The sequence below is a fragment of the Eutrigla gurnardus genome (assembly GCF_963514095.1).
Source record: "Eutrigla gurnardus genome assembly, chromosome: 7".
In the NCBI taxonomy this organism is placed as follows: domain Eukaryota; kingdom Metazoa; phylum Chordata; class Actinopteri; order Perciformes; family Triglidae; genus Eutrigla; species Eutrigla gurnardus.
In genome coordinates this window covers 2,344,902-2,370,559 of record NC_139921.1, presented here as the reverse complement: position 1 = coordinate 2,370,559, position 25,658 = coordinate 2,344,902, and the positions used below count along the sequence as shown (strand labels likewise).

At 47.7% G+C, this 25,658-nt stretch overlaps 2 protein-coding genes across 2 annotated transcripts in view; both read right to left on the bottom strand.

Annotated features, from left to right (window-relative positions):
• The window catches only part of LOC311016215 (uncharacterized protein), a 180,547-nt gene that overhangs the window by 8,693 nt on the left and 146,196 nt on the right, over positions 1-25,658 (bottom strand). The window contains exon 3 of the mRNA XM_084013794.1: positions 21,207-21,380. Coding sequence (XP_083869920.1) covers positions 21,207-21,380 — 174 coding nt within the window. The remainder of the gene's footprint in view (positions 1-21,206; positions 21,381-25,658) is intronic.
• LOC311016208 (uncharacterized protein) overlaps positions 1-25,658 on the bottom strand; it is a 250,094-nt gene that overhangs the window by 95,544 nt on the left and 128,892 nt on the right. The window lies entirely within an intron of this gene.

The window sequence follows — 25,658 nt, the reverse complement described above, 5'->3', positions numbered from 1 at the left end:
CAGCCGGACCCGACTGGGTTCCGGAGCCCAAAGCTTCTTCCCAACAGGATCGTAACCGACCAAAGGGGTTAGAAAGGAGGGCGCCTGAATCGGGTGTGCTTCACGGAATCCTTGACACAGCAATCCAAAGTGAAAAGAACTTAAAAGGTGAGGACATAATATCTGATAATATTCAATAGTAGAGGCCTAATGGGTATTACTCGCGTACGGGCAGACGGGTCTATCACCGATGTCTGGGACACGCTGATCGAGTAAGGAAATAACTCGCGTTTAAGGGCCGAAAGGGTCTATTATCGGCGTCTGCAGGCGCGTTAATCGAGTTAAGCTAACGAGAGGTTAGCGACCGATCTCAGGAGTACTGATCTAACTAGATGTACCGGGGGTCGGCACCAAGTCCAGACGGGCTGACCGGATTGGACGTAGGGGCCAATCACCCTTTCAATGAATATCTGGAAAATTATATCTCATTGAAAGGTCCCAACTGACTGAGCGCAGTTAAACTTTTATTCTATTTTATCCAGAATCTACTTAACGGCAGACGTGAACGCGTTAATAGAGCTAACGAGGCAGTAGCACCCGATCTCAAGAGTACTGATCTGACAATAGAGGTACCAGGGGTCGGCACCAAGTCCAGACGGGCTGACCAGATTGGACGTAGGGGCCAATCACCCTTTCAATGAATATCTGGAAAATGATATCTCATTGAAAGGTCCCGACGGACTGAGCGCAGTTAAAAGTTTCTATTTTTATTTTTTATTATTAGGGCCCGAGCGCCGACAACGTCGGGCTGCGAAGCCCTATTGTTTCTGCAATGTTTATTATTCTTTTACGAGTTCGACCTGCGTTTTGGGGGCCTGAGCGTGAAAAAAAACTAACGGAAATTAGAGTGTCTATAGGGTCTGGCGAAAAATTTGAGAATTTGGCGTCTTCGCATTCGGCCACGAAAAAGTTGCTCGCTAGCGCCACCTAGTGGGAGATTAGCCATCCTCGCCGCACCGTAAGTCCGATTGACATGAAACTTTGCACACATGTGCAGACAAATCTCCTCTACAAAAAAGCCATTGGGAGTACCAAAGTCCGCCTACCGAAATTTTCCGCCATCTTGGATTTTATGAAAAACAGGAAGTTACGCATTTCTCGGACACCGTTGGTCCGATTTGGACGAAATTCGGTACGCGTACTCGTTAGACCTAGCTGGGGGGGGTTTCCGAAAAGGTTTCGAAAATATGCATTGTGTCAGAAGATATCGGCCAATGAACATTAGAGGGTGTGGCTACCAAAATGCAATTAGCATAACTCTATAACCTTTGCCCCCAAAATTACGAAACTCGAAACCTATGTTGCAATAGCTTCAAAGAACATGCATGTCAAGTTTCATCAAAATTGGGTAATGTTTGGCGCTGCCACAAATTTCCAAAAAGTGCCATTTTTGGCCGTTTTTGGCTGTTTTTGCCCATTCACAGGGGTCACACAAAATCAAAAAATCATTATACCGTTGACCTGATAGATACCAAAATTTGATATGTGGTTGGAAAGGCCTAAAGGACAAAAAACAAGTTAAAGATGCTCCAAAAGTCTTGGGGCGTGGCCACGGCGGCGCCATGACTGCGCTACTATTTTCATCCTTCGCCATTGGCATCAAAACTGTTATAACTTCACCATTTCTACTCAGATCTGCTCCAAAATATTCATGCTTGTTAACAATCACGTCCTGAACACAACTGCACTGCAATTTTAACTGACAGGTAGAGCGCCACCTAATGACAAAATGAAATGTGACCGATTTTATGCCCATCTTCTGAGCAGCAGCCCCCCCTCTAGGTAGGGCGTACACGCATGAAATATTTTTTCCTAGATAGCCCAAGTGGAGATGTACCAAAAAGCCTCTTGGACCCACTGCCTCAAGTCATGATAAAGTAGGTAAAAAAATGTTTTCAGCCAAGTGTGTAATTCAGCCAGTTTTTCACTCAGTTTTCACTCAGGACACATAGGGTGGAGAGACACAGGCGCACAGCGACCACCAGATGGAGCCAGAGATCTATCAGTGACACATGGAGAACTGTGAATCTCACGTGCACCTGACTTCAGTGTTTGTTCTCTGATCTGCTCCAAACTTTCCACACTTGATTAGAGTTCCTTCCTGGACACATCTGCACTGTGATATTCACTCTGTCAGAGCGCCACCTACTGGCGACAGGAAATGTCATTGATTTTGTAAATTTTTACAAGTAAAAGCCACACCTGATTCTTTTAAACTAATTCTTTTCATTTCAGCCTGGAAGGAGGAGAGATCAACAGTCATGAAACTTTTAATTCCTTTTTTTAAATTCCTCTCATTTCAGCCTGGACAGAGAGGAGGAGAGATGGCACACATCTCCACATGCATCTCACACAGCTGTCAGCTGAACTCTGTCATTAACATCCAAACAATTATAACTTCAGTGTTTCTTCTCTGATCTGCTCCAAACTTTCCACACCTGATAAGAGTTCCTTCCTGAACACATCTGCACTTTGATATTCACTCACGATCAGAGCGCCACCTACTGGCCACAGGAAATGTCATTGCTTTTGTGACTTTTTCCAAGTTAAAGCCACACCTGATTTTTTTTATAACTAATTCCTCTCATTTCAGCTTGCAAAGAGGACACAGGGGGAGGAGGAGAGGTCACACTAGGGGGAGGAGGAGAGATGTCAGGAAGGCATGGACATGTTTGCATGTGACAGACAGATGGCTTTAATTCAATCGCTTGTGTCTAAACTTGCGCCACGAGGAGGTGGCTGCTGCACAGGTAGGCGGCTGCCACGCGTGTGAATGCAGGCACTCCACGACCGCACGTGACAGACGGATGCCTTTCGGTGTCCATCGCTTGTGTCTCGACTTGCGCCAGGAAAGGCGGCCGCTCCAAGGGCAGCGTCCACGACACTGCCCTGTGACCGCAGGCACTCCACGACCGCATAAGAGCGAGGGCCCGTCATGACACTGCTCGCAGTTTTAATTATTATTATTTTTTTGTTTGTTTCTTTGCTTTGTTTGTTGTTTTTTGTTTTTGTTTACTAGGATCCGGATCGGGCTACAGCTATTTTTACGGCTGTGGTCCACATTAGAAATTGTGTGTGGTATCACAGAATCTCTGGGTTCTTTCTGGTAAGACTTGTTGAAATGATTCATCATGGGTAAGACTCAAAGTAAACTATGGGGTCCAAAATGTTATATGAGGGGTGTGCAAAGACCATGTGTGACAAGCATGGAGACGGAACATGTGAGTATCTGGAGGTTTGGGAGAAATATGTTTTTTCATCGAATGGTAGTTCCAGTCTAAATTAGATAGATGTATTAAGGCAGCAATTAGTGCTGGGGAGAAAAAAAAAAAAAAAAAAAAAAAAACATTTCATAGAGGTTGAAAAGCTTTCAGTTATTGTAAACAGCAGTAATGTACAGGGACATACAAAATAATTAACATAGCGGGGGGGGGGGGGGGGGGGAACTAAAAACCCAGTGTGCTAATTTTCCCACAGGTAGAGTACACCAGGACCTGGACTGTTTCTCTGGCGAAGCACGGCCTCCTCCTCCCTACAAACCTCCTGAGGCTGCACCACAACAACTATTACCTGCGGACCTGCTGCACCTTTGCCTGATCTGAACGCTCCAGCTATGCCAAATATGTAAGCAAGAACTGAGGAGAACGCTGACAAGAAGAAGGCAAAGCTGGAAAATAGACTGCAAATGGCTCAACTGCAGGCCTATGAACGGAAACTACAACACTATCGGGGCACAGGGAGACCAGGCAGACGGGGCAGGGCTCATGGATGGACATTTCAAGAACACCGCTCACCACGCCTGTCACCACTGTGGGAGTTCACTGGATTAAAGACTGTCCCAAAGCAAAAAAAAGAAACTCAGAAGAATGGCAATTCTGACCAGAGGACAGGAGTTATAGTAACAAATCCAGGAACAAGAGGGAGAAGGACACATTGGAGAGGAGGTTGGTGACTAGGCAGAGAGACGGAACAGGGACTGGACATGGGTGAGCAAAACACACATACAAACACACACCAGAGAAAATAGGCATTTTCAGGGTGTCACCTTTGACCCAACTCCTCCTTTTGTATGAATCCACATGGGATTTAAAGTGTGATCATCCTCACTCTGTTGTTCAACAGCTAACAACCTTTGCAATGCAAATCGTAAAGGGGGGGAGGTTACACACAGATACATTGACGATTAACATTGCACTGAAGGCATCACACCCACAGCTGATGAAGATTTTGAGACACAATGGCTTAGAGGATATGAGTCAGATTTGTTAACTGGTGATCATTTATTTTGGGGGAGCTCCAGTATTTGGATTGCTCATGGAGCATGGAGTTGTCGCATGTCCAGATTCACCTTGTTGCACACCTATCTTTCCAGTACAAGGCACCTCAAGAAAAACCATCAGCGGTCTTGCAATTTGTTTGGGATATGAGAGCAGAGAACAACGCGGTTTATGCCAGAGCTCCATTGGTTTCTGATCCACACACAACTATGTCCCAGGTCGTTCTTGGACACACACCAGAGCCGCGATGGGCTACTGAGACTTAGGTCTTAAAACATCCTTGCAAGAGTAAAATTATGCAGTAGGTCGACAATTCACTTTGGTTTTCAGAAAGTGAACAGGCATGCCAGGCTGACACAGTGGCACTGCTAACGTTTTTAGCAGCACAAGGCCACAAAGTCAGCCTCTCAAAATTGTAGTGGGTAAAACAGGAAGTAAACTTCCTAGGCCACGTTATTTCCCATAAGGTTTAAAAAAACTAACGAACCGATAATCGGATCCGAGCCATCTTTAAAATTATGCTGAGATGGCACAGCCTCTGCAGAGCATGACACATGATCATGGACATCGACCGACAAACACACGGACTTGGACGGACATGCCAGCTTGGTTTAGCTTGTACAAACCCTGACTGCCGCCCCGACCTTGGGCTGACTCGACTCAGAGCAACCTTTTGACACAGACTGTTTGTAAAAAGAAAGGATGAATGTCATCGCTAAATCTTTTTGTTCCTCAGGTAGTTGCATCCATTCTCCTGGAGTGGAGAATGAGCCACCTCACTCCAGCACAGATGATGCATTACCATAATGTTTTGCTCTCACTCCCTAATGACACTATAACCTGATGCATTGTACTTAACCAGCAAGCCTTTTGTCTACAGCAGGGGATGGTGAGCCACACGACTGCATGGTGGCAATTGTGGAAATCTGCTCACCACGACCCATTCAGATAACAATGTAAAATGTGAAAATGCCTAACCTTTCTTCCCAAATAACACCTCCTCTCTCCTCCAAAGGACAACCTGGGTTTGCAAAGATGTTTGTATCAGTGCCTGGCTAGAGATGGTAGAAACAGCTGACAGTTCCTAGTGTACACAGGGGACTTCTCTAACCACTCACAAACATTTTGTTCTAAAGTTTTCTTTTCCCAAAGTGCTTAGTGTGCCTCAGACCCATGTCGGGAGAAGACAAGGAATCCAGCCAACTTATGCTATGCTTGACTACTGCATTAACCTCTCCAACTCTCAAGTCTGTCCACACACAGGTCAGAGCAGCCCTACCAACCCCCTTGCAAGGACCCCTACAGCCTGGAGACTGGGTGGTGATAAAAGACTGCAGGAGACATCATTGGAGGGAACCACGCTGGACTGATACTTTCTGTATCTTTCTGATACTCCTGATAACCAACACGGCTGTGAAGATAGCAGAGAGAGCCACGTGGGTCCACGCCAGCCACTGCAGGAAGGAGCCACCACTCAAGGCAGAGATCCGGACGGGGGGGAACAGACCCGCGACCCTACGAGGACGGGAAGAAGAAGACCCAGCAAAAAACCACAGGAGTGACTGCTGTGATGCCGACAGACAACAATGGCTGTGTGACCAATTTGGTCCGTGGGGAACAGTGGTGGTCCAGTTTTCCACCCGTCTTGATGGTGCTCTGTACACTTCTGCGGACCGGCATTTGTGCTCCGACGTTCATAATAACAGGAAAGATAGTTGAGCAGTACGTTCAGCTCTGCACCACGGCTTGGGATGAGAAGGAACACTCTTGAAGAGGAAGAAAACAGGATCCCGATCATTGAACAATCGTATCACCTGACCGAAAGAAATAAAATTGTATAACACGTAATATAAATCCAGCAACTTATATTAGTAACGATTTAGATTCCTGTAACCCCAATGTGATCCTTTTATGACAGTACCTATTGATTGTTGATTTAATTGTTTGATTTACAAATTAATCAAAAGGGGGGAATGTGAGGGAAATTCCTATTTAATCATGTATTTATGTGGGCAAATGGCTGTTTGTCCTCAATGCGTATTGCAGGACCATTTGCCACCAGGGGCGTCACCAAACAAGCCCTTTGATGCAGGATAAGACAATGACCCTTTGATCAAACACAACATCTGGGGACACATGGAGAGGGGGGGGCTGCAGGATGTCAGACCTGTATGTAAATTCAACTGCATTATAAGTGCCAACAGAAACAGTGATTCTTCAGTCATTCCTGCGTCGCACTGGGGATGGCTCATGCTGCAGCATTAAAAGATCTTCAGATTCGGATATTATGTCTACTGGTATTTCATTGCCAACTCTCACCTGCACTAGACTAAACTGGTATTTCACTCTGTAGATGACATGAGCAGTTCTTCAACCTTGGTTGGTTCTTTGCTAATTCTCTCCCATTCGCTATGTTTCTGGAGGTAGTGTCTCAGTTGCAAATATTTCTAAAAATCATTATTTGGTAAATTAAATTCCTGTTTGAGTTGTTCAAACGATTTCAAAATTTGCCCTGTAATAATTTGTGCTATATATATTAACCCCTTGTTAGTCCATTTCTCAGACCCTGCATCCATAGTACCCGGTACAAAGTCTGGATTTTTAGATATTTTTGTAGCTTTACTTACAGATCTTGATATATTTAAGTTCTTTTGTATTGTCCATCCATCCATTTTCTACCACTTATCCTGTATTTAGGGTCATGGGGGGGCTGGAGCCAATCCCAGCTGTCATTGGGCGAAGGCAGGGTACACTCTGGACAGGACGCCAGTCTATCGCAGGGCCGACATGTAGAGACAGACAACCATTCACGCTCACATTCACACCTATGGGCAATTTAGAGTCACCAATTAACCTATCCCCATCTTGCATGTCTTTGGACTGTGGGAGGAAGCCGGAGAACCCGGAGAAAACCCACGCTTACATGGGGAGAACATGCAAACTCCACACAGAAGGAACCCGGGCCGACCCGGGAATCGAACCCAGGACCCTCTTGCTGTGAGGCGAGAGTGCTACCCACTACACCACCGTGCAGCCCTTCTTTTGTATTGTCGTCCATATTTTCATTGTTTCTATAATCAAATCATTTTTAATTTTAAGCTTCTTTTGCACCGACCGAGTAATAGTTCTTTAGATTTGGTCAATTTAGCCCTCCCTTATTTTTGGGGGCTAAAAGTGTCTTATATTTAATTCTTGCTTTTGTGTTTTGCCATAAAAATGTTGACATACTTTTGTCCAGCATTTTAAAGGTGGAGCCAGAAATCATAACCGGAAGTGACTGAAACAGAAACAATAGTCTCTGTTTCAGTCATAACCGGAAGTGACTGAAACAGAAACAATAGTCTCTGCAATATATTCATTCTAATTGGTTCTACCCTGCCAATGAGAGTCAGGGGTAAAATCCCCCATCTATCCAAGTCTTTTTTAATTTCCTTTATCAGTTTTCCATAATTTGCATCATATAACTGTGAGACATTAGGAGGAATAATAACACCTAGATATCTAAACCCTTTGTCGGTCCATTTAAACCCAACCCTTTCTTTTAACTCTGCTGGACATTTACCTGGGATCATTAGTCAAGTATCCTGACATTTTTCCATATTCACTAAGATTCTCCAACAGGGCTGGAATCGATAGGGATGGTTCATTTAAAAGCAATAATACATCATCTGCAAACAGTGATATTTTATGGTCCACCCCCCCTTCATCCCTTATTCCCAATATTTGATTGTTTTGTCTTATTGATTTGGCCAATGGTTCAATACTTAAAGCGAACAACAGTGGACTCAAACAATCACCTTGTCTGACTCCTCTTTTGAGGTAGAAGAAATCTGAGCAACATCCATTAATTCTGATCCGTGATTTGGGGTCTTTGTAAATTATTTTTACCCATTCTATAAAATTCTGGGGGAATCCAACAGCTGATAAAGTCTGGTACAAAAAGCTCCATTTCACCCTATCGAAAGCCTTCTGGGCATCGAGACTAAGCATCATAGAAGTCCGAGATTTGGATTTTGTACTTGAAATAATATTTAATATTCTCCTAATGTTGTTTGCTCCCTGCCTCCCGCTAATGAACCCAGTTTGGTCTATTTTAATTAATTTAGTTATATATTTTTGCATTCGTTTTGCCATTATGCTTGTAAGAATCTTTAAATCATTGCAGAGTAAACTCACAGGTCTATATCCTTCACACAGAGTTGGATCTTTTCCTTCTTTTTGCAAGACTGATATGATGGCCTCTGACCATGACTTAGGTGGGTGCCCAGATGTTAGAGCATAATTAAATACTTTGTATAACACAGGTGTTATCTCCTCTCTAAAACTTTTGTAGAACTCTCCTGGAAATCCATCCGTCCCAGGTGATTTATGATTTTTAAGAGTTTTGATAGTATCCAATATTTCCTGTGTAGAAACTGGCCGAATCATTTTGGATGCCTCTTCTCTTGACAGCGTTGGTAAATTAATTTTTTTAAGAAAGGCTTGTGTGTCATTATCATTGTGGTCAGATTGTGAGTCATCATATAAGCCTTTATAATACTCTGCAAAGGCCTCTGCAATTTCTTTAGGTTTTACTATAGTTTGTTTAGATGTGGGGTGTTTTATTTGTGATATTATTCTATTTGTTTGGGCCTTTCTTAGTTGGAATGCTAATAAGCGACTAGCTCTATTACCCATTTCGTAGTATCTCTGGCTTGTAAAACGTAGAGATCCTTCTGCTTTAAATGTTAAGAGTTCATCTAATTTCCCTCTGATTGTTTTTAAATCCCAAAGTATGGATTTATCTGATGTTCTTTTATGTTCCATCTCCAATTCTTTAATCTTATTCTCCAATTGTTGTCACGGTTCTGCCAGGACAGTGGGAGGGATTTTTGTGTTTCTGTGTTGTGTTTTCCCTTGTCTGTCTTCCCCCTCCTTTTCCCTCTCACTCTCCAGCCACTCTGGGGGGTGTGGCCGGTGGGCGTGCCGGCAGCAGAGGACCAAGCGGGCACACCTGATGCCAATCATCAAATCACCAGCAGCACTATTTAAACCTGGCTTCCTTATCACTCCGGCGCCAGATTATTTCGTCCCTACGGTGATGTGTGAAGCTCTGATCTTCGTCTCCGCAAACAGTGTTTTCTCCTGCCTAGTCGTAATCTCTACTAACGCCTTTTTGTGACTTCGCTCTCCAGAAGGACTCCAGCGTTCTTCCGCTGGACTCATCCCTGCCTGCCAGTCCACCTGCTTGCTCGTCACCTCAGCAGTCCTCTGCTAACCAGCGCGAACGGACACGTCATCCGCACCAGCCTGCTGCACCATTCATTACTGGTTACAATAAACATCTTAAACCTGCCTTCTGCCTCTGGTCTCTCAGTCCGGGTCCAATAGACAAAAACCTAACAGAATAATCTGGCCAAATGGACCCGGCTGAGACCGAGCACCTCCGCCACGCCTTGTCGGCTCAAGGAGTCATGGTGGGTCACCATGAGCAGGCGCTCCACGAGGTCATGGAGGCGCTTCGAGGACTCACCGTCCACATCACCCAGCTGGGCACCCGCCTGGACCAAGTCTGCAACCCGCTGACAAACACCACTACTGGACCTAACCCACCACCGGCTAATCCATCACCACCACCCGCGGCTCCAGGAAATAGTTCTCCCTCTTCCCGTGAGCCGTTCATCCCCATCCCAGCTAGATATTCGGGTGAGTTAGGCCAGTGCAGTAGATTCCTCCACCAGTGCTCACTAGTTTTTGACCAACAACCTAGTACTTATTCCTGCAATCGTGCTAAGATTGCTTTTGTTCTCAGCCTGTTAGAGGGTAGAGCGTCCCAGTGGGCGGTAGCCACCTCCAAGTCCCAGGCCCCTTTCCGTAGTTCTTTTTTTCTGTTTTCTGCAGAACTTGTTAAGATCTTTGATCAACCTGTTCAGGGCAGGGACACGGCTAGCCGACTTTTAGCGTTACGTCAGGGGTCTAGTGCAGTCGCCAACTACGCCATTGATTTTAGGATCTTGGCCGCGGAGACACGGTGGGACGAAGCCGCACTTCAGGGGGTGTTTTTAAGGGGGTTAGCGGATAACATCCAGGACGAGCTAGCCGCCCGTGATGAAACTTCCTCCCTGGAGGAGCTAATCTCCCTAGCCATTAGGCTGGATAACCGGCTTAGGGAGAGACGTAGGGAGAGGTCCCTTAGGTCCCTTCCTGCTTACCATCAGCTCCAAGGACCCTCCGCGACACCTCCCCGCTCCACCGCCACGTCTCCTCCCCCCGTCCAAGTTCCAGAGAAACCAATGCAGCTGGGCCGGATACACCTCCCCCCAGCGGAACGCCGGCGAAGGTTAAAGGAGGGACTCTGTCTGTACTGTGGCGAGTCCGGTCACGCTCTTCCCCTTTGTCCCCTTCGGCCAAAAGCCCAGGCTCATCATGCGACAGGGGAGCGCTGATGAGCCGAACTGCCTCCGCGGCCACCTCCCCTTCCCGCATCCAACTCCAAGGAACCCTTACCTGGTCTCAGCAGCCCCTATCCCTGTCGGTACTGGTGGACTCGGGCTCTGATGAGAACTTCATCGACACGGGCATGGTAGACCGGGCTCACATCCCCACACTCCCTCTTCCGCTTCCAAAAGAGGTTTTCGCCCTGGATGGCCGGGTCTTAGCCAGGGTCACTCACCGTACCGCCCCCCTCACACTCCTCCTGTCTGGCAACCACAGCGAGAGAATCCAACTGTTCATCCTCCCCTCACCTCAGTCTCCCGTGGTCCTCGGTCTTCCCTGGCTCAAACTTCACAACCCACACATCGACTGGTCTTCGGCACGGATTAGCAGCTGGAGCATACACTGCCACTCCAACTGTCTCCACTCGGCTGTTCCCCCCCCGGTGCTCCTGTGTCCCCAGCTCCTCCTGCACTGGTAGACCTCGCCGCTGTCCCCTCTGCCTATCACGACCTGGCGGAGGTTTTCAGTAAGGACCGTGCTCAGTCCCTACCACCTCACCGCCCTTACGACTGCGCCATCGACCTACTACCTGGTGCTACGCTCCCCTCTAGCCGCCTCTACAACCTCTCCCGGCCGGAGCGTGAGGCCATGGAGGAGTACATCCGGGACGCCCTCGCCGCGGGGTTCATCCGCCCATCATCCTCACCGGTGGGAGCAGGGTTCTTCTTCGTATCCAAGAAGGATGGTACACTTCGCCCCTGTATAGATTACAGGGGTTTGAACAACATCACTATCAAAAACAAGTATCCATTACCTTTAATTGACTCTGCTTTCGGTCCCCTCCACCAGGCCACCATCTTCTCCAAGCTAGACCTGCGCAGCGCTTACCATCTGCTGCGCATCCGGGAGAAGGATGAGTGGAAGACGGCTTTCAACACCCACCTAGGGCACTTCGAGTACCAAGTCATGCCATTTGGTCTCACTAACGCTCCTGCTGTTTTCCAGGCCTTGGTGAATGACGTGCTCCGTGACATGCTGAATCGTTTTGTTTTTGTCTCCCTCGATGACATACTCGTTTTTTATCGTTCCCCCGAGGAGCATCTTGAGCATGTCCGGACCGTCCTACAGAGGCTCCTGGAGAACAAGCTCTTCGTCAAGGCGGAGAAGTGCCAGTTCCACGCTACCTCGGTGCAGTTCCTGGGATTCATCATCGAGCGGGGGCAGGTGAGAGCTGACCCTGCTAAAGTGCGTGCAGTGATGGACTGGCCCATTCTTGAGAACCGGAAACAGCTCCAGCGCTTCTTGGGTTTCGCCAACTTCTATCACCGCTTCATCCAGGACTACAGCCGGGTGGCGGTTCCACTCACCCGCCTCACCTCCTCCAAGCTCCCATACACCTGGTCATCGGATGCAGAGACGGCGTTCGCCAAACTGAAGGGGCTGTTCTCCACGGCTCCAGTCCTGGTCCATCCGAACCCGGATCTCCAATACGTGGTGGAGGTGGACGCCTCGGACACCGGTGTGGGAGCGGTGCTGTCCTAGAGATCCCCGTCGGACCAGAAGCTCCACCCCTGCGCGTTCTTCTCTCGCCGTCTCTCCCAGGCGGAGGGGAACTATGACGTGGAGAATCGGGAGCTGTTAGCCGTCGTCCTCGCCCTGCAAGAATGGAGACACTGGCTGGAGGGAGCGGCTGTCCCCTTCCTCGTTTGGACCGACCATCGCAACCTTACCTACCTCCGTTTGGCCAAACGTCTGAACTCCCGCCAGGCTCGATGGGCTCTGTTCCTGGGGCGTTTCTGTTTCACCCTCACCTTCTCTCCTACGGATGAGCCAGACACCGATGAGCACATCATTTCCCCCGAGTGTGTGGTTGCTGCCGCCAGATGGGAGGTCGAACGCACGGTCAAGGAGGCGCAGCGCACCCATCCTCCACCGGACGGCTGTCCACCCGACCGGATGTTTGTTCCGGATCCCTCCAGGTCTATGGTCCTTCAATGGGGGCATTCATCGAGGTTGGCTTGTCGTCCGGGTTTCCAGAGAACCCTCACCCTCGTTCGTCAGCGGTTCTGGTGGCCCTCACTATACGCTGACACCAAGGAGTTCGTCTCGGCCTGCTCCGTCTGTTCCCGCAGCAAAGCGTCCCACCGTGCTCCAGCCGGCCTGTTAAGACCTCTGCCCATTCCTCATCGACCCTGGTCGCACATCGCCTAGGACTTCGTCACGGGACTGCCACCCTCGGAGGGACATACGGTCATCCTCACCATTGTGGACCGGTTCTCAAAGGCGGTCCACTATGTCCCCCTACCCAAGCCCCCCTCAGCCTTGGAGACGGCCAACCACCTGGTACACAATGTCTTCAGGCTTCATGGTCTCCCCCTGGACATCGTGTCGGACCGCGGCCCACAATTCATCTCTCAGGTCTGGAGGGGGCGTTCTGCTCGGCGATCGGGGCATCGGTCAGCCTCTCATCCGGATACCATCCCCAATCGAACAGACAGACGGAGCGGGCTAACCAAGACCTGGAGGCTGCCCTGAGCTGCGTCTCCGCCAGTCACCCTGCCTCCTGGTCCACTCATCTCCCATGGGTGGAATACGCCCACAACTCCCTCGTCAGCTCTGCCACGGGTATGTCACCATTTATGGCCGCTAACGGTTTCCAACCCCCTTTGTTCCCCGAACAGGAGAGTGAGGTGGCAGTTCCGTCCGTCCGGGACCACATTAGGCGGTGCCGGCAGGTGTGGCAGGCGGCCCGCGCTGCCCTCCTTCGCACGGCGGCTCAGAACCAGCGCCTAGCGGACAGGCACCGCAGGCCGGCCCCGGACTACGCACCGGGCCAGAGGGTGTGGCTTTCATCCAAGGACCTGCCCCTTCAGACGGACTCCCGCAAGCTGGTGCCCAGGTACATTGGTCCTTTTGAGATCGAGAGAATGATCAACCCTGCGGTAGCTCGGCTTAAGCTTCCAGCCTCCCTCAAGGTCCATCCCTCCTTTCATGTGTCTCTGCTCAAGCCCGTCTCTTCCAGCCCATTGAGCCCTCCGGCCGAACCCCCACCACCCCCCCGGCTTCTGGACGACCACCCCATCTACACCGTCCGCCGCCTTTTGGATGTTCGTCGCCGGGGCCGGGGGTTCCAATATCTGGTGGACTGGGAGGGCTATGGTCCGGAGGAGCGCTCCTGGATTTCCCGCTCCCTCATAGAAGACAAGACCCTGCTCTCTGACTTTTACCGGCAGTTCCCGGGGAAGCCTGGCAGGGTACCAGGAGGCACCCGTTGGGGGGGGGGGGGGGGGGGGGGGGTACTGTCACGGTTCTGCCAGGACAGTGGGAGGGATTTTTGTGTTTCTGTGTTGTGTTTTCCCTTGTCTGTCTTCCCCCTCCTTTTCCCTCTCACTCTCCAGCCACTCTGGGGGGTGTGGCCGGTGGGTGTGCCGGCAGCAGAGGACCAAGCGGGCACACCTGATGCCAATCATCAAATCACCAGCAGCACTATTTAAACCTGGCTTCCTTATCACTCCGGCGCCAGATTATTTCGTCCCTACGGTGATGTGTGAAGCTCTGATCTTCGTCTCCGCAAACAGTGTTTTCTCCTGCCTAGTCGTAATCTCTACTAACGCCTTTTTGTGACTTCGCTCTCCAGAAGGACTCAAGCGTTCTTCTGCTGGACTCATCCCTGCCTGCCAGTCCACCTGCTTGCTCGTCACCTCAGCAGTCCTCTGCTAACCAGCACGAACGGACACGTCACCCGCACCAGCCTGCTGCACCATTCATTTCTGGTTACAATAAACATCTTAAACCTGCCTTCTGCCTCTGGTCTCTCAGTCCGGGTCCAATAGACAAAAACCTAACAATTGTCTTTGTTTTTTTAGTCAAGCTTTCTTCATTCGAGATGATATTTCTATTTTCCCTCGTATCACTGCTTTCCCTGCTTACCATAATATCGATGGTGTTACCTCCCCGTTATCATTTATTTGAAAGTATTCCTTTAAATTCTGCTTTATTTCTTTTATTACACTGTCACTCGACAGAATAGACACATTCATCCTCCAATATCTGAAAAATTGCTCATTACCTAGATCTATGGTTAGGGTAACAGGTGCATGGTCACTTATAGTAATATTTTCTATTCCACATTTCAGTACTTTGTGTATATGTTGCTGTGATACATAAAAAAAATCTATCCTCGAATAGCTACCATGCAGGTTTGAATAAAATGTATAGTCCCTCCTCTCTGGATTGTTATCCCTCCATGGATCAGTAAGACCGAGCTCTTTAGGCATGTTGTTCAATACTGTAGATTTTCTCGTGCTTGGTCCCTGATCTGGGGGAAACCTGTCTAATCTGCCACTTTGTATTGTGTTAAAATCTCCCCCCATCAGTAACATCCCCTTTGCTTCACTGGTTATTACTTTAGCTATCTGATTAAACAATGTGTCTTTCTTCTCATTTGGGGCATATACATTTAGTATTGAAATAATCATGTCTCCGGCTGTGTAGTGGGTAGCACTGTCACTTCACAGCGAGAGGATCCCGGGTACAATTCCTAGGTCGGCCCGGGTCCCTTCTGTGTGGAGTTTGCATGTTCTCCCCGTGTAAGCGTGGGTTCTCTCTGGGTTCTCTGGCTTCCTCCCACAGTCCAAAGACATGCAGGATGGGGATAGGTTCATTGGTGACTCTAAATGTCCCGTAGGTGTGAATGTGAGCGTGAATGGTTGTCTGTCTCTACATGTCTCCCTGTGATAGACTGGTTACCTGTCTGTCTCTACATGTCTCCCTGTGATAGACTGGTTACCTGTCTGTCTCTACATGTCTCCCTGTGATAGACTGGTTACCTGTCTGTCTCTACATGTCTCCCTGTGATAGACTGGTTACCTGTCTGTCTCTACGTGTCTCCCTGTGATAGACTGGTTACCTGTCTGTCTCTACATGTCTCCCTGTGATAGACTGGTTACCTGTCTGTCTCTACATGTCTCCCTGTGATAGACTGGTTACCTGTCTGTCTCTACATGTCGGCCCTGTGATAGACTGGTTACCTGTCTGTCTCTACATGTTGGCCCTGTGATAGACTGGTTACCTGTCTGTCTCTACATGTCGGCCCTGTGATAGACTGGTTACCTGTCTGTCTCTACATGTCTCCCTCTGATAGACTGGTTACCTGTCTGCCTCTACGTGTCTCCCTCTGATAGACTGGTTACCTGTCTGTCTCTACATGTCTCCCTCTGATAGACTGGTTACCTGTCTGTCTCTACGTGTCTCCCTGTGATAGACTGGTTACCTGTCTGTCTCTACATGTCTCCCTCTGATAGACTGGTTACCTGTCTGTCTCTACGTGTCTCCCTCTGATAGACTGGTTACCTGTCTGTCTCTACATGTCTCCCTCTGATAGACTGGTTACCTGTCTGTCTCTACATGTCTCCCTGTGATAGACTGGTTACCTGTCTGTCTCTACATGTCTCCCTGTGATAGACTGGTTACCTGTCTGTCTCTACGTGTCTCCCTGTATTAGACTGGTTACCTGTCTGTCTCTACATGTCGGCCCTGTGATAGACTGGTTACCTGTCTGTCTCTACATGTTGGCCCTGTGATAGACTGGTTACCTGTCTGTCTCTACATGTCGGCCCTGTGATAGACTGGTTACCTGTCTGTCTCTACATGTCGGCCCTGTGATAGACTGGTTACCTGTCTGTCTCTACATGTTGGCCCTGTGATAGACTGGTTACCTGTCTGTCTCTACATGTCGGCCCTGTGATAGACTGGTTACCTGTCTGTCTCTACATGTCTCCCTGTGATAGACTGGTTACCTGTCTGTCTCTACATGTCTCCCTGTGATAGACTGGTTACCTGTCTGTCTCTACATGTCTCCCTGTGATAGACTGGTTACCTGTCTGTCTCTACATGTTGGCCCTGTGATAGACTGGTTACCTGTCTGTCTCTACATGTCGGCCCTGTGATAGACTGGTTACCTGTCTGTCTCTACGTGTCGCCCTGTGATAGACTGGTTACCTGTCTGTCTCTACGTGTCTCCCTGTGATAGACTGGTTACCTGTCTGTCTCTACGTGTCTCCCTGTGATAGACTGGTTACCTGTCTGTCTCTACATGTTGGCCCTGTGATAGACTGGTTACCTGTCTGTCTCTACATGTCGGCCCTGTGATAGACTGGTTACCTGTCTGTCTCTACATGTCTCCCTGTGATAGACTGGTTACCTGTCTGTCTCTACATGTCTCCCTGTGATAGACTGGTTACCTGTCTGTCTCTACATGTCTCCCTGTGATAGACTGGTTACCTGTCTGTCTCTACATGTCTCCCTGTGATAGACTGGTTACCTGTCTGTCTCTACATGTCTCCCTGTGATAGACTGGTTACCTGTCTGTCTCTACGTGTCTCCCTGTGATAGACTGGTTACCTGTCTGTCTCTACATGTCTCCCTGTGATAGACTGGTTACCTGTCTGTCTCTACATGTCTCCCTGTGATAGACTGGTTACCTGTCTGTCTCTACATGTCGGCCCTGTGATAGACTGGTTACCTGTCTGTCTCTACATGTTGGCCCTGTGATAGACTGGTTACCTGTCTGTCTCTACATGTCGGCCCTGTGATAGACTGGTTACCTGTCTGTCTCTACGTGTCTCCCTGTGATAGACTGGTTACCTGTCTGTCTCTACATGTCTCCCTGTGATAGACTGGTTACCTGTCTGTCTCTACATGTCTCCCTGTGATAGACTGGTTACCTGTCTGTCTCTACATGTCGGCCCTGTGATAGACTGGTTACCTGTCTGTCTCTACATGTTGGCCCTGTGATAGACTGGTTACCTGTCTGTCTCTACATGTCGGCCCTGTGATAGACTGGTTACCTGTCTGTCTCTACATGTCTCCCTCTGATAGACTGGTTACCTGTCTGCCTCTACGTGTCTCCCTCTGATAGACTGGTTACCTGTCTGTCTCTACATGTCTCCCTCTGATAGACTGGTTACCTGTCTGTCTCTACGTGTCTCCCTGTGATAGACTGGTTACCTGTCTGTCTCTACATGTCTCCCTCTGATAGACTGGTTACCTGTCTGTCTCTACGTGTCTCCCTCTGATAGACTGGTTACCTGTCTGTCTCTACATGTCTCCCTCTGATAGACTGGTTACCTGTCTGTCTCTACATGTCTCCCTGTGATAGACTGGTTACCTGTCTGTCTCTACATGTCTCCCTGTGATAGACTGGTTACCTGTCTGTCTCTACGTGTCTCCCTGTATTAGACTGGTTACCTGTCTGTCTCTACATGTCGGCCCTGTGATAGACTGGTTACCTGTCTGTCTCTACATGTTGGCCCTGTGATAGACTGGTTACCTGTCTGTCTCTACATGTCGGCCCTGTGATAGACTGGTTACCTGTCTGTCTCTACATGTCGGCCCTGTGATAGACTGGTTACCTGTCTGTCTCTACATGTTGGCCCTGTGATAGACTGGTTACCTGTCTGTCTCTACATGTCGGCCCTGTGATAGACTGGTTACCTGTCTGTCTCTACATGTCTCCCTGTGATAGACTGGTTACCTGTCTGTCTCTACATGTCTCCCTGTGATAGACTGGTTACCTGTCTGTCTCTACATGTCTCCCTGTGATAGACTGGTTACCTGTCTGTCTCTACATGTTGGCCCTGTGATAGACTGGTTACCTGTCTGTCTCTACATGTCGGCCCTGTGATAGACTGGTTACCTGTCTGTCTCTACGTGTCGCCCTGTGATAGACTGGTTACCTGTCTGTCTCTACGTGTCTCCCTGTGATAGACTGGTTACCTGTCTGTCTCTACGTGTCTCCCTGTGATAGACTGGTTACCTGTCTGTCTCTACATGTTGGCCCTGTGATAGACTGGTTACCTGTCTGTCTCTACATGTTGGCCCTGTGATAGACTTGTTACCTGTCTGTCTCTACATGTCTCCCTGTGATAGACTGGTTACCTGTCTGTCTCTACATGTCGGCCCTGTGATAGACTGGTTACCTGTCTGTCTCTACATGTCTCCCTGTGATAGACTGGTTACCTGTCTGTCTCTACATGTCTCCCTGTGATAGACTGGTTACCTGTCCAGGGTGTACCCTGCCTTCGCCCAAGCTGGGACAGCTGGGATCGGCTCCAGCCCCCCGTGACCCTGAATACAGGATAAAGCGGTAGACGATGGATGGATGGATAATCATGTCTCCTATAGATCCTACAATCATTACATATCATCCAGTATTATCCTTAATCTCTTTTTCAACCTTAATTGGTGTACCTTTACCAATTAAAATAGCTACCCCCTCCTTTTGCCATATGAGGCATAAAATACCTGGTTCACCCATTCCCTTTTTAATTTTGTATGTTCGGTGTCTGTCAGATGTGTCTCTTGTAGTAAAGCTATTGAACATTGTAATTGTTTTAGTTGGCTCAGTATCTTTTTCCTCTTAATGGGAGGATTCAGACCGTGTATGTTGTATGACACAAGATTAAGCTTATTCATATTATTTCCAAATAAGACCCACGAGCTCTATACCTCAAACAAAAGTAAGAAATTAAACAAAACCTTGCATAATAAAGACAACAAGAAATGTACATCTCCATCAGAACCAGAACCCATGTAAAACAGGAACATGAACGTGTGTCTTCCAAAAGTCCCGTCATCAGAGAGTCGTGGCGTTTTCTCTCTGGGGAAAAAGCACTATGTGCAACCACAACCTAGGGTTGTGAAGAACTCAAAGTTACAAATTCCCTCTTCATAAAACCAATATTTCTGTCACTTTAACAAGTAGTGCATAAACTAGCTTCGCTCATATTCACCAGACCCTGTAGTGAAGGCAGATACAAAAAGTATTACCTATTCTTAACTGTCCATTATTACACCTCACCTTTATTTTATTGTTTTGTTCTTACGATATCAGTAGAGGTGTTGAGTTTACTCCATGAGGGCATGTACGTCTTCTTCTGTGATGTGGGGCCATCTCCGCCTTCCTCTCTGTCCTGTCGCCGCAGTCCAGCTGCTCTGCGTCATCATCCTCTGCAGCCTCTCCGTCCTGTCTTCATCCACCTCAATCCCCATGTCCTTTAACACAGGTGCTGCCTCCGTTAGTGTGGCAAAGGTCTTTGTCCCTGAGTCCAAAAACACTTTAAGCTGGGCTGGGTAGGGGGACTGTGCCTTCACGTTTTCCTCCTTCAGCTTTTTGATGACATCCCTCACCTGTTTCCTCTTCTTTTGAACCTCCGTCGTGTAGTCTTGATTAAAGTAGATGGTTTGTCCCTCGTATGTAGTCTTCTGTTTCCAGGCTTGCCGTATCACATATTCCTTAACTTTGTAATCCAAGAAGCGCACAATGATCGCTCTCGGCCGGGCCGCGCTGTCCTTGGGTTTAGCCGCCAGTGACCGGTGCGCCCTCTCGATGCGTATTTCTATGTCGCCTGCGATTTGGATTCTGGACTTAATGAGTCCCGTTATGAAGTCTATGGTGTCGTTCTTCTCTGCGCCCTCTGGGATGCCGTGAATCCGTATGTTGTTGCGTCTCATTCTTGACTCCAGGTCATCGCACTTACCACATAGTTTGACCGTTTGCTGGAGTAGGAAGGCGGCTGACCGCTCCAGTCGCGTCGCCCTGTCCTCTGTATTTCCAATTCTTTCCTCCATGTGTCCCGCTCTTTGCTCCAGGGATGCCATTCTTTCCATAAGCTCCTTCATGTTAATTTCTAGTCATAGCTCTCTTGTTGTCACCTGCTGCTTCGGCATGTTCCTGTCTGAATTTGCGCAGCTCCATTAATATGAACGAGTCATGTTCGCTGCTAGCCGACTCTAGCTGCTCCATATCTGGGCTCACTCCCTCCACCGACTCGGTACAACTTGCCTTTGCACCGTCCTCTTCTCCAGGCCTCCCTATCTTAACCATACTTTCCACAAACTTTGTTTGTCGACTGATTTTCCAGGTTTCCGTACTTTCTGCCGTTTTTGCTTTAGTTAATGGCTAGTTTTAATTGGTTTTCTTTAGAGCTACTTTTCCTGCTGCTGACTACAACATGACGCCACCGGAAGTCCTCGTGACAAGAATATTAGTTCATTTCATATAAAACTCAATAAACTCAACTGTATAGAAAGTGGTTCAAACTGGCTCCACCTTGACAGCAGAGACAGTCTGGTGTTGTAGTTCAGGCTCACATGTTCATGGAGTGACGTTCACAAACGTAGACTGACGTTTGCAACAGCATTTATAAACACCAGGTGGATTTATAAAACTATTAAAACATGGAACGGCAGGGAAAAGATAAACAAGAGCTTTGGTTTTGACAAAAGTTTTGTTTTGTTCTTTTGCTGGCAAGTCGTTAGCAGCAGAAACAGTATTTCATCAGCCATGTTAACAGATTAGTAGCAAACGTGTCTTTTTAGGAATACGTGAATATAAATAACTGAATATTTGGTGCATGTAAACACATCATTGAAAGCTTCATAGGTAAACTTCTCAAAGTAGTTGAATCTGACCTGAGAGTTTCCAGTCGACAGTGTGGACTCTTCAGGCCAGCAGACAGCAGCTTCACTCCTGAATCCTGCAGGTCGTTGGTACTCAGGTCCAGGTCTCTTAGACTGGAGGACTGGGAGCTGAGAACTGAGGACAGACCTTCACAGCTTCTCTCTGAGAGCTTACAGCCACTGAGTCTGAAGAGGAATCAGAAATTAGTGATGAAACAATTACAAACAACTGTTCATCCCCTCAGGTTCTAACTGACATTATTATCCTAATGAAGTTAATGATGTTTAACATGTTTGTTCATCAGGTTATTGTTGCAGCTGGGTGGTGTATTAGGCTCCATGGTGAGGTTAACATCACACTGTGCCATCTGTTTATTTCTGTCTGAGTCTTCTTTCAAGACTCTCACTGACTCCGTTTCACCAATCAAACGCAGCCAGGCAGTCACATGACGGCACACAAACTCTCCACGCCCGGTTATAGATAGAACTCTTTTAACGTTTTTTAATTCTAAATCCTTGTCATTCAGAGACAAATGTGCATAAATATGCAAGTGTATGTGCAATAATTTATGGAGGAGTCACAATATACCGCCCACTTTTTGAAATCCCCCGACTTTTACCGTCTAAAGTCAGTGAATCTGTCGATCCTATTTAAGTTTCACTTTCAGTTGTGAATCAGTTCATTTCTGAATGTTTCTGATGTGAGATTCTGTTTGTAGCTGCTCATCACGCAGATTCTTGTGGGTCGAGTCATTCTTATGTCGACAAAACTCAGAGAAAAGTTAGAATAAATGTCTTCAACATGACTATCGATCACTGTGTGTGTGTGTGTGTGTGTGTGTGTGTGTGTGTGTGTCGGTGAAACAGACAGAGAGGAGAGACGCTGGATGAAGCGGTGAGCTGTGTTTTTTCTTTTCTTTCAGCTGAGGTGACAAACGCTTCATGTTAGAGAAAGCATTGATTTTTATGTAACTGGGGGGTTAGCTGCCCTTCCAATGTCTATGCCTCCTGGTAGTCTCTCAGATCACCAGGTGCGGGGCCACAATAATCAGAATTTACTCAGAAGTTACTCAGTACTCGAGTAGTTTTTTCACTAAATACTTTCTTACCTTTACTCTTCAGTAACTATTTGGAACTACTTTTTACTTCTTTACCTTTTGCAGTTGGGAAAACCAATCAAATGGTTCAGAATGCAGATAGAACCTTGTAATTCCAAGATGGTTTGTTGTTTTCTGAATGAAGAACTATATTTACAGAGCTTTGCTGGAGGCTTGGACCACCGGCAGCAGCCTCAGAAGAGCCTCCTCTGAAGCAGAGTATTCCTTCAGGTCAAACACGTCCAGATGTTTCTCTGATGACAGTAAGATGAAGACCAGAGCTGACCACTGACCAGGAGACAGTTTATTGTAGGAGAGACGTCCTGAAGTCAGATACTGTTGGATCTCCTCCACCAGAGAACGATCATTCAGTTCATTCAGACAGTGGAACAGATTGATGCTTCTCTCTGGAGACAGATCTTCATCAACCTTCTCCTTGATGTACTGGACTGTTTCCTGATTGGTCTGTGAGCTACTTCCTGTCTGTGTCAGCAGACCTCGTAGGTGTTTCTGATTGGTCTCTAGTGACAGACCCAGAAGGAAGCGGAGGAACAGGTCCAGGTGTCCGTTTGGACTCTGTAAAGCCTTGTTCACAGCTCTCTGGTGCAGATGTGTTAGTTTAGATTTGCCTCTGGAGACTTTAGACCACCAGGAGGTTGTTGGTTCGTCTGCCATCAGATTGACACCAGAGTTGATGAAGGTCAGATGGACATGAAGAGCAGCCAGAAACTCCTGAACACTCAGATGGACGAAGCAGAACACCTGGTCCTGGTACAGTCCTCTCTCCTCTCTGAAGACCTGTGTGAACACTCCTGAGTACACTGAGGCTGCTTTGATATCGATGCCACACTCTTTCAGGTCTGGTTCATAGAAGATCAGGTTTCCTTTCTGCAGCTGCTCAAAAGCCAGTTTTCCTAGAGACTTAATCATCTTCCTGCTCTGTGGACTCCAGTGTGGATCCGTCTCAGCTCCTCCATCATACTTGACGTTCTTCAGTTTGGACTGAACCACCAGGAAGTGGATGTACATGTCGGTCAGGGTCTTGGGCAGCTCCCCTCCCTCCCTGGTCTTCAACACGTCCTCCAGAACTGTAGCAGTGATCCAGCAGAAGACCGGGATGTGGCACATGATGTGGAGGCTCCGTGAGGTCTTGATGTGGGCGATGATCCTGTTGGCCTGCTCCTCATCTCTGAACCTCTTCCTGAAGTAGTCCTCCTTCTGTGGGTCAGTGAACCCTCTGACCTCTGTCACCATGTCAACACACCCAGGAGGGATCTGATTGGCTGCTGCAGGTCTTGTGGTTATCCAGAGACGAGCAGAGGGAAGCAGTTTCCCCCTGATGAGGTTTGTCAGCAGCACATCCACCGAGGTGGACTCTGTAACATCAGTCAGGATCTCGTTGTTGTGGAAGTCCAGAGGAAGTCGACACTCGTCCAGACCGTCAAAGATGAACACAACCTGGAACTCTTCAAACCTGCAGATTCCTGCTTCTTTGGTTCCAGTGAAGAAGTGATGAACGAGTTCCACCAAGCTGAACTTCTTCTCTTTCAGCAGGTTCAGCTCTCTGAAAGTGAATGGAAACGTGAACTGTATGTCCTGGTTGGCTTTGTCTTCAGCCCAGTCCAGAGTGAACTTCTGTGTTAACACTGTTTTCCCGATGCCAGCCACTCCCTTTGTCATCACTGTTCTGATTGGTTCATCCCTTCCAGGTGAGCCTTTAAAGATGTCTTCTTGTCTGATGGTTGTTTCTGGTCTGTCTGGTTTCCTGGATACCGTTTCAATCTGTCTGACCTCATGTTGGTCATTGACCTCTGCAGTCCCTCCCTCTGTGACGTGGAGCTCCGTGTAGACCTGATTCAGGAGGGTTGGGTTTCCTGCTCTAGTGATGCCCTCAAACAAACACTGGAACTTCTTCTTGAGGTTAGACTTGAGTTTACGTTGGTACACTGCACCAGCGGTTCCTGGATAAACAACAAAGGAACCCAGTTAGTGGATCCTACAGACCCTTTTACAGTCTATGAACAAGCCATGTGTTAGAGCCATGTATTCCTATAGTCCTCAGTAGTAGTGACTTCATGAGCTTCTTTCATGATTAAATCAGAACTATTGGACACAAAATCAATCAGGTGCACCTGATGAAGCCAACAGAAGTAAAATAAAAGACATTTACAAGACAAACAGAACTGGAAGGATATATAACCCTTTGAACTGCAGCTGTAAAGCTCAGTGAGTCAGTCTAGAAATAAAGAGCCTCTTGTATCGCGTCACTGACCTCCTGTGGCGTCTGCTGGTCACTACAACACATCACAATACAGCATCATAGAAAGAGACGTTATTGATGACGGTGTTGAAAATAGTACCGTTGGGATTTCTAAATGTCCTGGTATATCGTAATCCTCCACGCTGAGACGCCACCATTGAAAACATGGAGGTGTCCTCGTAGAAGCCTGTTTTAAATAAATGTTTTCTTTTCATCTACCAACACTGGAGTTATACGAGCTGAATGTCACCAGTTAACACGGTCACTGGGTGAAGTGAAACACCTGTTCCTCTGAAACGGTCGTGATCCTGTCTGAACTCTGTAGAACTTGAGTCTGTTGGAATATCGATTCTGACAACCGAACACGTAACAAGCAGACATTTAGATGCTAATAACAGTTTAAATTCACTGTTTAAAGCTTCTAACTCGTCTGGATGGTTGAAGCAAAACAACAAACGTTGACATCATGCGTACACATACTTATGATGATGTCAGCTGTAATCGGGTCTGTAGACAACCAGAGAACCTAAACATTGAAGTTGTGTGCAGCCTATTAGGAGAAATATGAAGTTCTTCATGTTGAATCCTTCTCTTCTTTCCATCATGTTAAATCTGTTAAAATCCTCTTACTGATCTGCAGACAGTCAGCCAGCTCCTCCTGCTTCATTCTCCTCAGGAAGTGCACTGTGATCTTCTGAAACGCCTCTCTGCTCCTCCTCTGCTCTTCATCCTCACCGTCCAACAACTCCTCGTCCTCACTCTCCAAGCATTCTGGGTAATCTGGACTCAGGACCTTCTGGATCTTCTTCAGCTCGTTCTTCACAAAAGTGCTGATGTTCTCCTCCAGCAGCTGGAACAGAAGGATAAACTGAACATGAACTCTAAAGAACCCAACATGGGATTCATGTGTGGGTCTGAGCAGCATGGAGACCACTAGAACCTGTTCAGCATTGAGTCTGTAGTTGATGTGGTTAATAGTGAAAGGTGAGCTTGTACATGTACTCACCATAAATATGGAGTCCAGGTGTGTTTGATGCTGCTGGGTCAACAGAACCTCTGAGATCTGCTGAACTCTGTGGAGAAAACCAAGTTTAAAGAGTCACTAAA